The following is a 13,797-nucleotide window of genomic DNA, read 5'->3' as shown; positions in this document are numbered from 1 at the left end:
CCTGGCGCGGCCCTCTTGCAAGCTACCACACTCGTATATCTCTACATCCTTGCACCGCCAAATACCGGAAAATAGGCCTAGCCGGGTAAAGTACTTTTTTTCATCATATTTTTATAAGATCGGCCGTAATGAGACCAAAGCACACACCAGCTATTCCGCCACTTCCTCGGTTGAAGATCCGCTCGTCGGGCAAGAAAGGTGCAGGAGCAGGAAAGTGCGCCGTGGTGATGTCTCAGATGCTGAACTGCTGGGCTGCCAACGGTGAAGGTGCCGCAGCTTGCAAAGAACTAGAACAGCAGCTCAGGGAATGCATGTATTCCAAGAAAGCCGTCACCACCAAGTCCAGTCCAATGATTAACTTCCATGCCTCTCGTCTGTTACCTAAAATTCACCGCAAGGCTGACGATTAAAGACACAACCACAAGTTCGCTGTATATAAAGGATCTACGGATTGACTACTGTAGAGCGCATATAATTAAAAGTCATTTCTTCATTCACGTATAAAACATTAAGACATTAAATTAGGAACTAATATCGTCTCTCGTCTCTCGTTTCTCGTTTCTCGTTTCTCATTTCTTGTTCCTCTCCGAAAGTTAACGGTTGATATTAGACAAGAGGAACTTGAGCTGCTTCAGGCTCGTTCCAGGATCCTGGCATTCTGAGCCATTTGGTTTCTGGAATTGGTGCGTAAGAGTTTGCAGCGCTGGCCAGTCCATCATAGACACCATAGAAAGCACAGACAGAAGCCAAGAAACTGAACACACCAGATGCCACCTTGCAGCCCTCGTGCTCTCCAAACGTTGCAATGGTGTAAAGCAACATGAAGAACCACTTGCAGAAGGTCAGAGCAACCAATGGAATGGTGCTCTTAAAGGTCGAGGTGAACAAAATGAAGTCAAACACTGTCCATGCAGACAGATAAATTCCCAAAGCGTTGTTATAGTCGTCCGTGTTTGAATAGTAGTCCTGGACGCCCAAAACGTCGGTGATAATTGCACCAAAGGAAGCAAAGAATGCACCGTAGCAAAGAAGTAAGACGGAACCAAACAGATTGTTATCGACAATAGCCCAAATACCAGTGATTATCTGGACTAATCCGGAAGCAAAGAAGAAAGCTCCGGACAGAATAGCTGGGTTTGTCACAGAGTGGGCTTGACACAGGATCAAACCGAGAGAGAACAGTGTGATGGCAACCATAGCAAGGCCACCAGCGCAAGAAGTAGGATATGGTCTCCATTGGCTGGACTTCTTGTAGTAGCTGGCTCTCAGCAGACCTGTCCTTGGTGGATAGACCACATACTCTGGCTCGTAAGCGATGTGCTGGACTTTCTCGTTGTGGACTGCGGTTTCGGTGTTGGATAGTTGATCAGACATTTCTAATTGATTTGGTACTGGCTAATACAGGGTCATCAGGACGGCTATTTATACTGTTGCAAAGCCGAACAGTTCCTAGGTTCCTTAGTGTGTGCGGCTATGCGGCAAGAGAAAACCGTGGTCCGCGCCCGTTGGTGGGTGACTAAACATGTCTACGGGACCTGTCGGAGGCACGTCACGCCATGCCAATTAAGGTAGCTGATGCATGTAATTATGTCAGTTTGGTACGATAAATGTTTCGGAACTCATCGGCTTTTTTTTTCCAGAATTTCCACCCCATGTCAAAATACGATAAACGGTAACTGTAATGACCTCTTGTTTATGGCGGAAGCTTTTGGAATTTCGAGTAATTAATAAAACGTTCTCTGCATACGGAACGGCTGGTAGCAGGGCCGTTCATGGTGTGATCCGTCCCGAAAACTCCTATCGCTATTCCAGCGAATGGTTAGGCTACCAAAAATTCGCTCCGGGATAAAGAGCGCATTTCCACAACTTTTGTTTGTCCTCATCTTAGTGTAACCCGCTTTTGATGTTCAAGCGTCTCATCCTCGTGTAAACTAAACGTTAATATCGCATTTTCTGATTATGTAAAGTGTAATCTAATTTTTTGTTAAAAAAAATGCTCAGGGCTCGCTTTATACGACAGTATTCAAAGCTGGGCCAAACGGTGGCAGAGGCCACAAAGACCGGCGTGGCAAGTTCCATCACAAACGACCAGTCGTATAAGAATTTTTTCGAGGATTTTTCGAAGTCTGTGATGTCGCAGAACCAGCTATCCTCCATCAGCGAACAAAAGACCTTTGGCAAAGTGTTCGATTATCTTATGAAGAAAACAAAGCCAGCAGGCGTGGCTGAAACCCTGAAAGACCTTGTGAACATAAACGAACAACAAGCAAAGAGTCCGTTTCAGGACTTGGCTCAAGGAACCCAGTCCATCAAGGCGCACAGCTTGGAAACATACAAGAAAAGACTCGAACAAAATAAGGCTTTGTACAAGGCACTGGAGCCAGCTCTGAACTATATCAACCACAACATTGACACTAGCGAAGGGATGATGGAATACATAAAAAACGATCTTGTGGAACGGTTCGTGAGAGAGTACTCCACCAAGAACAGAAACTCATTGGATCACGATCAGCTGGTTCATCTCACAACTACTTTGACCTTTAAAAACCCTTCACAGCCGCCAATCAACCAAAAAACGCTTCCTCTTCTGCTGGAATACTGCTTGAATTCCCTCACATACGATTTTGACTCATTCGACGACACACTGCTTGTCCTCGACTACATCAGACAACACAAGTCGATTTTTGTTTACGAGTTCGGCCTCAACATCGATGTTTACAACTCTGTGCTGCTCCAGGTGTGGCGCAAAGCAGAAAATCTGCAGCTGATCAGCAAATTGGTGGATGAGATCAGCGCAAATGCTATACAGCCTGATCTGCTCACATACAAGATTTTGGCCGAGATATATCTCCAGTGCATGAACGTTGACGACGAATCCAAAGCCCGCTACTACCTATTGTGGGGGAACGGTTCTGACATTTACAAAATACGGACTTTCCTGGATAACATGAAGCTATCCATCGTGTAAATAGTGCATCTAAAAAATCATTTACATCCCTACACTGGGTGTCACGATAATTTTCTTAAAACGCGTAAACAGTATTTATATAATTTATTCATACACCGCGAAAAGAACCAGCCTGTAGAAGCACGCTCTGAGCCCAGTGCCTTTTAGCTACATACAAGGACCCGACAACCAGGGTGCATGGCAAATACGATTCTAAGTGACGATGATATTGACTCCCGGAGAGTTTTCAAAAGCCTTTGAGGAGATCAAGACCACCTCTCTGACCCACTCTACTTGCAAACTAGTCATATTTGTTTCGTGTTTAAACGTGGATGCGATCTGTGCTGCCAAGATATTATGTGTTCTTCTCAAGCGGCATCTCATAGTGTTCCAGTTAATACCTGTTGTTGGATATAATGATCTGAAGACCAAATATTCCAAGCTGGACGAGGGCATTTCCAATGTGCTGGTGGTTGGCTGCGGCGCAATGGTCGATCTGGAGAGCTTTTTGGAGATTGATGTGTCGCAGCACGTCGAGCAGATCGATGCGTCCGGCGTTCCAATCACTCCAGAGTCATCTACCACAGAGCCCCAAATGAAGCTCACGCGACGCATATACATTTTCGACGGGCATCGGCCATGGAACCTCGATAACCTGTTTGGATCGCAAATGGTTGCTTGTTTCGACGACGGCTCTTCCGAAAGAGAGCTCCAGAGCCAAAAATCGGCATATGAAGCACTGGTAGCCATGGACGATGAGGAGGAGGATGAGGTGGAAGAGGAGCCCCAATTTGACGATCTGGCCAGCGACTCTGAAGATGAGCTTGGCGGCCGCAAGCGTAAAAGCGAGGACGCCCTTCCCCAACGCAAACGTTTACTTCTGGAGAACGAGAAAATCATAGAAGATTATTATAATCAGGGTACCACCATTTCTATGTCTGCTGCAATACAGGTCTACTCACTGATTTCTACATTGGGAGAGTCCAATATCGACTATTTGTGGCTATCGATTGTGGGGACCAGCTCATTGAGCTCTGACTTTGCCAACACGTACGAGTCTTTGGTTCCGCTTCTCAAGGATGAGGTCAATAGATTGCAACAGAGCGACGATAGAGCAGAAAATACAGAGTCAGCACTAGACTCTGCCAGAGCGAAGAAAGCAGACGACACAGCGCTGCGGGTCGACAAAGACTACAGCTTGTTTCTTCTTCGACATTGGAACCTCTACTGCTCGTTTTTCTATTCCAGCTACGTCAACTCAAAGCTTCAGCTGTACACAACTAATGGAAAGCGGAAATTAAACACCATGTTTGCGCGCATGGGTATCTCTCTTGCGGCTGCAAACCAGAACTGGCATTATCTAGACATCAACCTCAAGAAAAAACTGCATACTGTCTTCCGCAAGAATTTGGGTCAGTTCGGACTGACAGATGTGATCAAAGACGGGTTTGTTCGCGACTTTGGATTCCACGGTTCTCTGTCTGCCGGCGATTTTGTGGAGGCTGTGACGGCGCTATTGGAGTACGACGGGGAGCTGGTGACCCAGGACACAAAGACACGGCCTCCGACGCCGGAAGTTGAAGATAATGCCAAGGATATTCGAACACTGATCCAGAGAAGGGAGGCACAATTTGTCTCTAATTTTTGGAGAGCATACGACGCGCTAGACGATTTCGAGCTGATCACCAGGGGGCTCAAGATCGCGAAACTTCAGCAACAGTTTATTTTCGACAAGGGGTTCGAGATATTCCAGAAGAAAATGATCAAGAATCTGCGCATCTTCAGGCTTGTTGTGCTGAAGGATAATTTTGCAACCAACAACACGGTGTCAGACCATTCTCTGATCCCGGACTTTGGCAACTCCGACTCCATCGAAATTAAGACGTTCAGCAGCAATACCAAGCTCTTTCAGAACCCTCTCATCCTCACAAAACTTGGCAACTGGATTCTGGAGTCCTGTGCAGAGCTGGACAAGAGTGTCTTGCCGCTGGTGATCGCCTCTCTTGACGTGGACACAGGCACGTATCTCGTCTGTGGACTTCCTCCCAAATACCCAAACATGAAGGGTGTCGAAGAAGCTGCCGAAAGAATCACGGTGCTCAACACGTTCTCGCTCGCGTTCCAAGAAATAGCTCACAGCACGGGGGCCAAGGCAAGAATAGACAGCTTCGAAAGCTCCATGATTGAAATCCGAAAAGACGACCTGCCTATGTTCCTGGAACGTCTCAGTTTGAGCGGGTTGGTCTAATCTCGTGCATTTATAATAAACTAGATACCATTGCGTAGCAAATCTAAAAAGGTGCTTATTAAAAGTGCACAGCCCAGATCTATGGTTTTATTTATTTATATTTCTTTTATGAGCTCTCCCTCCAAACAGCCGGTGCACCCTTTCCCCACATTCACGCCTACTAGACACCTCGAACAGCGTCGAATGCGGCGTGCCGTAACTTCTCCTCCGCGCAAACGCACAGCCACGACTCCCATCTCGCTGACACCACTGTCAACGATGCGGAGGATCAACGCAACGCGCACCAGCACTAATGTCGACCGGCCGACCGTGCTGAATTTCGAAAGCGCCACGAAAACAAGCTCCTCAAAACTGCCTAAACGAGAGGGCCCCAACGAGAACGTTTTCCTATCTCCAAAACAGAACAAGAGAGTAACCACTGACACCGAGCTGAAAGAACTTCTGCTCGAGAATAGCAGACTGATGAAAATCCTTGCCCAGAACCAGGAACTGATCATGGACTACATCAGACGGAAGTAGGAGGCATTTTCTCAATTTGTTTCTTGACAATCTCGAGTGGTATAATCGCGTCTTCGAGCGAGTCATGCTGCCCACCCTGGATGTTCTTGCTCAAAAACCGCCACGCAAGTTTTTTCAGCGGATCTTTGCGACGAGGGTCGACTGTCTTCTCTGAAAACAGCACTGCTGTGTCCACGATTTTGGGGTAGACAATCCGCAACACATTGAGATCGTTCTCCAAGCCGTGTCCAATAATCACGGTATTCTCGTCGGTGAGTCGCGCCATTTTCTCCAGCATTTGCTCCCACGTCATTGCGTTTTCCGGAATCGACTCCACGCCAGAAACAAACGTGTTCAGATCAATTACATCGCCCTTGGGTTTGACAATCTCGTCCATGATCAGAGTGCACTCTGGGAACTTGACAAGACTCAATTTCATCATTTCGAACCCGCAAGAGGTGTAGCACATCTCGCAGTCCAGGCCGATAGCTGAGTATTCAGGCTTATCTTTAATGTTGTACTTTTCGCGCAATTCTTCGATGGTTGCAAATGGCCGCTGAAAATGCATTTCTGCCGGATCATTCAACTTAAAAACATGCTTGTCCAGCTCTTGACAACCCTCCGTGTGGCCAGGAGTCTCATTGCAACATGAATAGTGGCGGTTCGCATAGTTGTGGTTCCATTTTTTGATTCCAGAGCTTAAACTGGTGATGATTTTCCCTGGATGAAACTTGCACACGCTCTTATGAGTCGGTAGATACTCCTCAGCAGCCAAAAATGTCACTTTGCAATGTGCGCACTCAAGTATCTCACTATGTTTCCTTGCCTCCGGCACATCCAAGATGAAGCCGTGTCTCAGCAGCATCTGTCTGGAAACACATAATTGTTGCAACCTCCGGATATATTCCTCGCTAGACAGACCTTTTGGAGTAGAATCAAGCTTGGGCTTTTTCTTCACTATCTCATACATCCGTCGCTTGATCATTCGAACGTATTCCGGCTGCGTTTTGCTCTTGGTCGCCACATCATGTTCTTGATCAACAGCGGTAACAACAGCATTAGGGGTTCCTAGTTTCTTCAATTGTTCATGGAATATTCGAAGATAGTGTCTTCTTTCCTCGTACTTTGCTGGCGAAAAAGGAGTAACTGGCCGCGGAACAAGTTTTACGACATCTTGTCTGGAATCAAACGGATCAACGCTTTCGATCTTCCGCTTGGACATGGGTCGCAGAGAAAAATTAAAGTGCTCTAATTTTTTTTACATATTATCGACCACCGGTCGATCGTCGCTAGTTCATCAAAATGTCTTACTATTATACATCAACTTTTAAGTTTCTTCATTTCGCCAGTACTTCCTGGTGCTGGCGAAGCTGACTTAGTCGATCCGTTAGCCCCATTGGCCTCAGCCGATCCGTTCGCCAGCTGTTTTTGCTTCTGCTGCAGCATCCGCTGTTGTTGCTGAAGAAGACGTTGCTGATGGGCTTCAATCTGCTTCTGTCTGATGTGGTGGATGCTGTCGTATGCCTTTGTCAACAGCATACAACCAAAACGAATGGCTTGAGTCTGACTGCCGATTTGGTTAAGCTTTGATGGATCCAAAGGATTATAAGGCGGCAAATCAGAGTCAAACATGAAGCGGGACTTAAGTCTCCTCTTCGCATCGCTCTGAGAGTCATAGACATTTATATGTCTTTTGCGGGATGCCAACTCACCATTCTCTGGCGGTGTGACTGGCTCGTCCTTCGATTCTTCGTCGCCGTTATCTGATTCCAATTCTATTTCATCATCGGACGCATTCAAATATTCTTCGAAACTAGAATCATCTTTGACACGCTTGCGATCTATCCACATTCTTCCGTAACGACCAACACGTTTTCTGAGTTTATAAAGAACTTCAGACACAGAAAGTTTGTGCTGATTGGCGTTATTTGGATTGTAAAATCCGGTATCCTCGTAATCGCGGTCCTGTCCAGTGAGATCATAGAATTCTGGCAAATTGTTTCTATCATTCTTCACCACCTCTCCATCAGCGGCATTTATCTTCACTATTTCGTCGTCCGTATAATGCTTGTGGCTGTTGAGAATTGAGGAGAAGTCGGCCTCTCTTGAGCTTTCGATCTCATACATCGATGACGCGATAGACGAATAAGGAAGGTGTGATCTTTCTTTTAAAGCTTCGTCTTCATTGCTTGCGATCTGGAAAAACGGATTGTAAGGATCATCCGTGAAGTTGACCCATCCTTCATCCTGCGCGCGCCGTTTCACCAATTTGTCGCTGACAGCCTTCTTGATTCCCTCCAGCTTGTCTTGCAAAACAGCATTGACTGTTGTTAAGTCCAAATCTGGGATCCGAGAAGACGGGAGCTTGACGTATGGCTGGACAGCAACTGGGTTCGCACCCTGCCCTGGCTGTGTCTGAGAATAAGCGCCTCCCTTCTGATACTTTTGTCTTTGAGAGGCGACTAACTTCTCCTTTTCCAGTTGTTGTTTGCGGCGCTCCTTGGCCAACAATCGTTCCTTCTCCGACATCTGCTGCGCTCTGAAGAATTCCGGATCCGGAAATGGCGGCCTTTTTTTCTTATGTGTGATCAAATCCTCTTCTTCTCCCTTGATTCCTAGCTCTCTCTTCACTTTCTTTGTTTCGCATCTCAGATTGAAAATCTCCTTGTCGGTCTTAAGCTGCTCAAGTCGCCGAACCTCCCGTTCAGCAACCATAAATAAGATATTGCGAGCATGCTTCAGGTCTTTGTAAAACACTGCAAGGCGCTCTGCACCTTGTGTATCGGTTCTTCTGGTCTTTCTCGCTTGTCTGAATTCACGGCGTCTGAAACAAACATATGGGTCATTGTCGTCCTTATGCGATGGATCTTCAAATTTGAGCGTAGGGAATACTGGCTTACCGTTTCTGGCTATGCGACGAGCTTTCCAGTGCTCATAGATCTTGCGACCAAACATATCGAAAAGCACCTTCAAAGGACGAGGTTGCTTTCCGCTCGTTGGCTTGGCGTCGAGCAGCGTTTTGAACGGATGTATATTAAGCTGGTTTTCCAATGTCCGTGCTACATCTGCGGGATCAGATTTGTCTGGCACCACGGCAACCTCCACTATTTCCTTGAAACTCAAAATTTGCTGCGGATCCATCGACAAAAATGGCTGTTTCTCGTTCACCACCGACTCGAATCTGTGTGCAATCATCTCAAACTCGTCTTCGGTGCATTTGTTGTCTAGCGTACTGTTCATCTTTTCAAGAAACTTCTCGTCTTCCTCATCCATACAGTAGGGACATCCGGATACATCCTCGACGGTAGCTGAGAACTTGATGTATGAAGCAGGTGGGACAAACTCATCCTTGTAATACTTATCTGCGTCTGCCCAAACTTTCGAAGCGTCTGGTGTTGGAATATAAACCTGTTCGACCTTTCGACCTTGTATTTTAGCTGCAGATGCATTAATAACTTTCTGCAGGTGATGTTCTTCTTCTTCTCCTTTTTCCACACCGGTTTCGATCTGTTGTAGATCTCGCTGCTGCTCAGCAAGCTCAAGATCTGGTATATCGCGCTGCTTCCACACTTGGAGCGTCTGCTTCACCGAGATCTTGCGCTGGCGGAAGCGAGCACCAGCTGATGATGGGGGTGCCATTGTGTAATATAATCGATGCCACTCCTTAACACCCTTACACCACTGTTTATTTGCCCCTTACTTGTGACAAACAACACGCTCAGATCCTGGTGGACTCGGAGCGGGCAATCCCAATCTGTGTACAGTCCGGTTCTTCTCTGTATTCCAGAGCGAGATACGCAGTCCTGTGTTGGGTAAGTTTCACAGAAACTCCTATCTCGGCAAGTGAAAAAAACACACGTATTTGTCCCGGTCTCTCCAGTATGCACGCACACACTCTCGGTCTTAAAATATTTGTGGCCTTGTAGATGTAACTGGGAAGCCTTAACTGGCCTGACTCCTTATTGGGCAAAAATTAACCTGGTTATCCTAAGATATTTGAATATGTACAAGCTGGCCCAATTTACGAATACCCGGATTTGCCTTCGCTTGCCATGCTTGGGGTTGCCTTTTCGCGAACAAATTTTTCGACGAAAGGTTATGAGCACTTGCGACAAGGCAGCGGAGAGCGCGCGATCTATCTACACATCCTTGCACTGGATATGGTAGTTATCCAGCGTATCCTGGGCCACTCTACTTGGGGAGCCGACCACAGGGTCCGTTCCCGCCTGCGTCTTCGGGAACGCCACAACGTCTCTGATGTTACTGGACCCAACGATCATTGAACAGAGTCGGTCAAATCCCACAGCAAATCCAGCATGCGGTGGACAACCACTGTCTAGAGCTTTTAATAGGTGACCAAACAACTCCTCGGCATTGTGGACCTTCAAAATTTCCTTGAGAACGTATCTTTGAACCTGGGCATCATGGATTCTTTGCGATCCTCCGCCAACTTCGACTCCGTTGATCACCAAGTCATAATGTTCTCCCTCGACGTCCAGAACGTTGTCCAGAGAAGGTGTAACTCCTTGTGTCAGGTCAAACATTGTAAAAGGATGGTGAGTCGCCTCGTATGTGTCTTTTAGATAAACGGGATATTCTTTTCCCTTGGACAAAGGGTCTTCCGTCGGCGAGAAAAGCGGGAAGTTGGTCACCCAGCATGCAGCGAAGGTGTCATTCGTCGATTGTCCAGTATCGTATCTCCAAAGGTCAGGGAAATGCTGTATGGCCAGCTGTCTAAACTTTCCTAAAGGCGTTGGGTTTTCATAAACATGTCTGTGTCTCTCTTTGTCGGGGTAAACCAAGTCACCCAAAGCCACGACATCTCCAACTTGAAGACCTAGACTTTCATTCAATTCGTTTATGTTTCCCTTGAATACGAATGGAGATGCCGAATGCCATGTAGTGAGATCGTTCATGGATTTGATTTTGGCAATATACGGCCTTCGGTTCGAGTACTCGTGTGAACTAATCAGCTGGTCGATTCCGTCAAGGTTCGCAGCTCCAGGAAGAACAACTCCTTGGACAGATCCTTGGCTATCGTAAAACTCGTTCAGAAGTTTGAACCTCAAGTTGGAACGGAGGTCCGGTTTGTCAATTCCGTAATAATGCATCGCCTCTCTATAGGAAAGTCTTTTAAATGGCTTTTCTCCAGATAAAACCAGGCTAGACATGTCCTCGCTTGGAGTGAACAGGTCAGCCTGGCGAGTCTCCTTGAATATAGCCTTGATAACGGTCTCCACTGTGTGCATGACATCTTCCTTCTTTGCAAACGACATCTCCAGATCGATCTGAGTGAACTCTGGCTGTCTGTCTGCACGAAGATCTTCGTCGCGGAAGCACTTGGCCAGTTGGTAATACCGATCGAAGCCGCTGGCCATCAACAGTTGTTTATACTGTTGTGGTGATTGAGGAAGAGCGTAAAATTGGCCTTGTTTCCTGGTCGGCACAAGAAACTCGTCGGCACCTTCAGGCGTTGATTTAAACAGGAGTGGTGTCTCGATTTCCACAAATTCGTTAGCGTCCAGCACGCGACGTGCAACTGCAGCAATCTGTGCCCTTTTCCGTAGCGACCTTTGATAGTACGGTTGTCTAAGTTGGAGATATCTGAACTCCTGTGGAAATTGGCCGGTTGTATGTTTCAGAGAGTTTAGCTGCACAGTTTGGATGTCCGCAGAGTTCAAAACCTTCAGATCCTTTAATACCAGCTCCCACGTCTCCGGCTGCCCATCTTTGCTTTTCTTTGGCTGCACAGTGCCTACCACGCTCACCACATCCTCGGGCTTCCTGGAAGCAAGCTTCTCAGCTGTTTCCTGGTCCTTGCAAATGAGTTGGGCATAATCTGATTTTGTGTCTCTGAGACACGCGAAAACAAGCTTGGAAGACAGCTTTTTGGGAGGACGATCGATCCAGCCGTTCAAAATAACGGTACTTTGTCCCACCCTATTGTGATCCTTGTTGATCTCACGAATCGTATGAGTCGGCTTGTCAAAGTTGAACTTGCCCGCAATTTCAGCGAATGGGGCCAAGTTGTGTAGCGATCGAACGAAATGCGCCGAAATCGGCCATACTTTAAGATTCATCGGGAAGAATCTCAAACAGGAACAAGCTTACTGTGGTGCTTTCCTGAACACCTTACTCCTGATGTGTTTCACACGACTCGTGAATTTAAAAATTTTCCAAGCATGAACAAAAGTACATTATAATTGATCTTGAACACTAGACAAAATGTCGTTGGGTACTTTATATGCTGGTGAGGCCACCAGAGTTTTAGCCGCCAAGGGTGTCGTCAAGGCTTTGGACTTAGACGTCAAGTTTGGTGAGAAGACTGATGAGGCTTTCCAAAAGAACTTCCCATTGGGTAAAGTTCCAGCCTTCATTGGTCCAAAGGGCTACAAGCTGAACGAGGCCATCGCTGTCCTCTACTACTGTGAGTATTTGCAAATACGGACCATGATTGGTGCTTTTATGATGAAATATTTCCATCAATTATACAGTTATCCCTGTCTTAAATACCATGTCGAGATTGCGAATCTGAAATGCATCTGGTCCGTTTTCCAATGTGAAATTCTTACTAACCTCTCTAGTGGTGTCTTTGAAAGATGAAAATCACCCATTGCTCGGAAAGACCTTCCAAGACCGTGCTCAAGTCTTGAAGTGGATCTCCTTCGCTTCCTCCGAATTCATGGTTGAGGCTACGACTGCCTTCAAACCATTTGTTGGCAAGGCTCCATACAACAAGAAGGCTGTCGATGAAGCCCTCGACAAGATGGAGAAGTGTGTGTCTGCTCTGGAGGCCAGATTGGAGCACTACACTTACCTGGTCGGCGAGAGACTGACCATCGCTGATGTGTTTGTTGCTTCTATGTTCTACAGACCATTCACCGTTCTGTACGGTGACGAGTGGAGATCCAAACACCCATACTTGACCAGATGGTGGAAGACGATTGCTGCCACTGACTTCTTGAACTGGTTCTTCAAGGACGTCAAGCTGATCGAGAAACCTTTGGAGGCTCCAAAGCCAGCCAAGAAGGAAAAGGCTCCAAAGGCTGAGAAGGCTCCAAAGGCCGAGGCCGCTCCAAAGGCTGCTGCCGAAAAGCCTGCCGAGGAGCCAGCTCAAGAGAAGAAGCCAAAGCACCCATTGGGGGCTCTTGGCGAGCCAACCATCCCACTTGACGAGTGGAAGAGAAAGTACTCTAACGAGGACACCAGAGCCGTTGCTCTGCCATACTTCTGGAACGAATTCTTCAACCCAGACGAATGGTCTCTGTGGAAGGTCGCTTACAAGTACAACGACGAGCTTACCCTGACCTTCATGTCCAACAACCTGATTGGAGGATTCTTCAACAGATTGTCTGCTTCCACCAAGTACATGTTCGGTTCTGCCGTCGTTTACGGAGAAAACAACAACAACGGTATCATCGGTGCTTTCCTTGTCAGAGGACAGGACGCTGTTCCGGCTTTCGAGGTTGCTCCAGACTGGGAATCTTATGAGATCACCAAGCTGGACCCATCCAAGCAAGAAGACAGAGAATTTGTCGACAACATGTGGGCTTGGGACAAGCCTGTCAACGGCCAAGAGATCGTTGATGGTAAGGTGTTCAAATAATCTGTGTGACGGTAGTTTAGATAATAAGATGCGTTTTCACGTCCCTGAACAATTTAGGTTTAGGTTGTAGCCACCCTGCCCGTAGCAGTGCTTGTGTGCCGCACTTGCTGATCACTCTGAATCGTTTGCTGCCGAGATTGGGGCCATTATGCCATCTTACCACCAACACCAGCACGTTTAGTAGCTTGAAGTCGTTAAGAATGGACACCAGTCGTTCTCCAGCCCCCTTCTCACCGTTGTCATTCTTTCCCTGATCCAGATTTACTATATGTGGGGGTTTGGTTGCAGTTGTAGCGGTTCTCCAGGCGAACATGGCAGGATGGGTAGCTTTCTTGATGGTAGGGTTTTCCTCGTGCAGTTGCGATATCAGCAATGGAATCTCATTTTTCGACGATATCGAGACACACCAACCTTGGAACTTGTCTCTCTGGATAATTTCGACCGGCGACGAAATCCAGGAACTATTCATGTCTCGAAAAATAATTTGCAATTAATTAT

The 13,797-nt window shown here is 46.9% G+C and overlaps 9 protein-coding genes across 9 annotated transcripts; 4 read left to right on the top strand and 5 right to left on the bottom strand.

Annotated features, from left to right (window-relative positions):
- Positions 1-128: 128 nt before the first annotated feature.
- HPODL_00538 (uncharacterized protein) lies at positions 129-410 on the top strand (the record flags this gene model as incomplete). The annotated part of the gene is made up of 1 exon (XM_014080494.1): positions 129-410. The coding sequence occupies one exon, from the start codon at positions 129-131 to the stop codon at positions 408-410; it is 282 nt and encodes a 93-aa protein (XP_013935969.1).
- A 196-nt stretch (positions 411-606) lies between these two features.
- Positions 607-1,374, bottom strand: HPODL_00537 (putative transmembrane protein involved in export of ammonia; the record flags this gene model as incomplete). The annotated part of the gene is made up of 1 exon (XM_014080493.1): positions 607-1,374. One exon carries the CDS (start codon positions 1,372-1,374, stop codon positions 607-609), a length of 768 nt encoding a protein of 255 aa, XP_013935968.1.
- A 619-nt stretch (positions 1,375-1,993) lies between these two features.
- HPODL_00536 (uncharacterized protein) lies at positions 1,994-2,968 on the top strand (the record flags this gene model as incomplete). The annotated part of the gene is made up of 1 exon (XM_014080492.1): positions 1,994-2,968. One exon carries the CDS (start codon positions 1,994-1,996, stop codon positions 2,966-2,968), a length of 975 nt encoding a protein of 324 aa, XP_013935967.1.
- A 202-nt stretch (positions 2,969-3,170) lies between these two features.
- Positions 3,171-5,195, top strand: HPODL_00535 (DNA replication initiation factor; the record flags this gene model as incomplete). Its single annotated transcript, XM_014080491.1, has 1 exon — positions 3,171-5,195. The coding sequence occupies one exon, from the start codon at positions 3,171-3,173 to the stop codon at positions 5,193-5,195; it is 2,025 nt and encodes a 674-aa protein (XP_013935966.1).
- Positions 5,196-5,700: 505 nt separating this feature from the next.
- HPODL_00534 (uncharacterized protein) lies at positions 5,701-6,915 on the bottom strand (the record flags this gene model as incomplete). The annotated part of the gene is made up of 1 exon (XM_014080490.1): positions 5,701-6,915. The coding sequence occupies one exon, from the start codon at positions 6,913-6,915 to the stop codon at positions 5,701-5,703; it is 1,215 nt and encodes a 404-aa protein (XP_013935965.1).
- Positions 6,916-7,013: 98 nt separating this feature from the next.
- HPODL_00533 (Component of NuA4, which is an essential histone H4/H2A acetyltransferase complex) lies at positions 7,014-9,332 on the bottom strand (the record flags this gene model as incomplete). The annotated part of the gene is made up of 1 exon (XM_014080489.1): positions 7,014-9,332. The coding sequence occupies one exon, from the start codon at positions 9,330-9,332 to the stop codon at positions 7,014-7,016; it is 2,319 nt and encodes a 772-aa protein (XP_013935964.1).
- A 500-nt stretch (positions 9,333-9,832) lies between these two features.
- Positions 9,833-11,773, bottom strand: HPODL_00532 (aspartyl-tRNA synthetase; the record flags this gene model as incomplete). The annotated part of the gene is made up of 1 exon (XM_014080488.1): positions 9,833-11,773. One exon carries the CDS (start codon positions 11,771-11,773, stop codon positions 9,833-9,835), a length of 1,941 nt encoding a protein of 646 aa, XP_013935963.1.
- A 145-nt stretch (positions 11,774-11,918) lies between these two features.
- On the top strand, positions 11,919-13,299 carry HPODL_00531 (Elongation factor 1-gamma 1; the record flags this gene model as incomplete). The annotated part of the gene is made up of 2 exons (XM_014080487.1): positions 11,919-12,120; positions 12,278-13,299. The coding sequence occupies 2 exons, from the start codon at positions 11,919-11,921 to the stop codon at positions 13,297-13,299; spliced, it is 1,224 nt and encodes a 407-aa protein (XP_013935962.1).
- A 16-nt stretch (positions 13,300-13,315) lies between these two features.
- Positions 13,316-13,768, bottom strand: HPODL_00530 (IMPACT family member; the record flags this gene model as incomplete). Its single annotated transcript, XM_014080486.1, has 1 exon — positions 13,316-13,768. The coding sequence occupies one exon, from the start codon at positions 13,766-13,768 to the stop codon at positions 13,316-13,318; it is 453 nt and encodes a 150-aa protein (XP_013935961.1).
- Between the last annotated feature and the right edge of the window lie 29 nt (positions 13,769-13,797).

The sequence above is a fragment of the Ogataea parapolymorpha genome, chromosome III, assembly GCF_000187245.1.
Source record: "Ogataea parapolymorpha DL-1 chromosome III, whole genome shotgun sequence".
Lineage (NCBI taxonomy): Eukaryota > Fungi > Ascomycota > Pichiomycetes > Pichiales > Pichiaceae > Ogataea > Ogataea parapolymorpha.
This window is presented reverse-complemented; position numbering and strand designations above follow the sequence as displayed.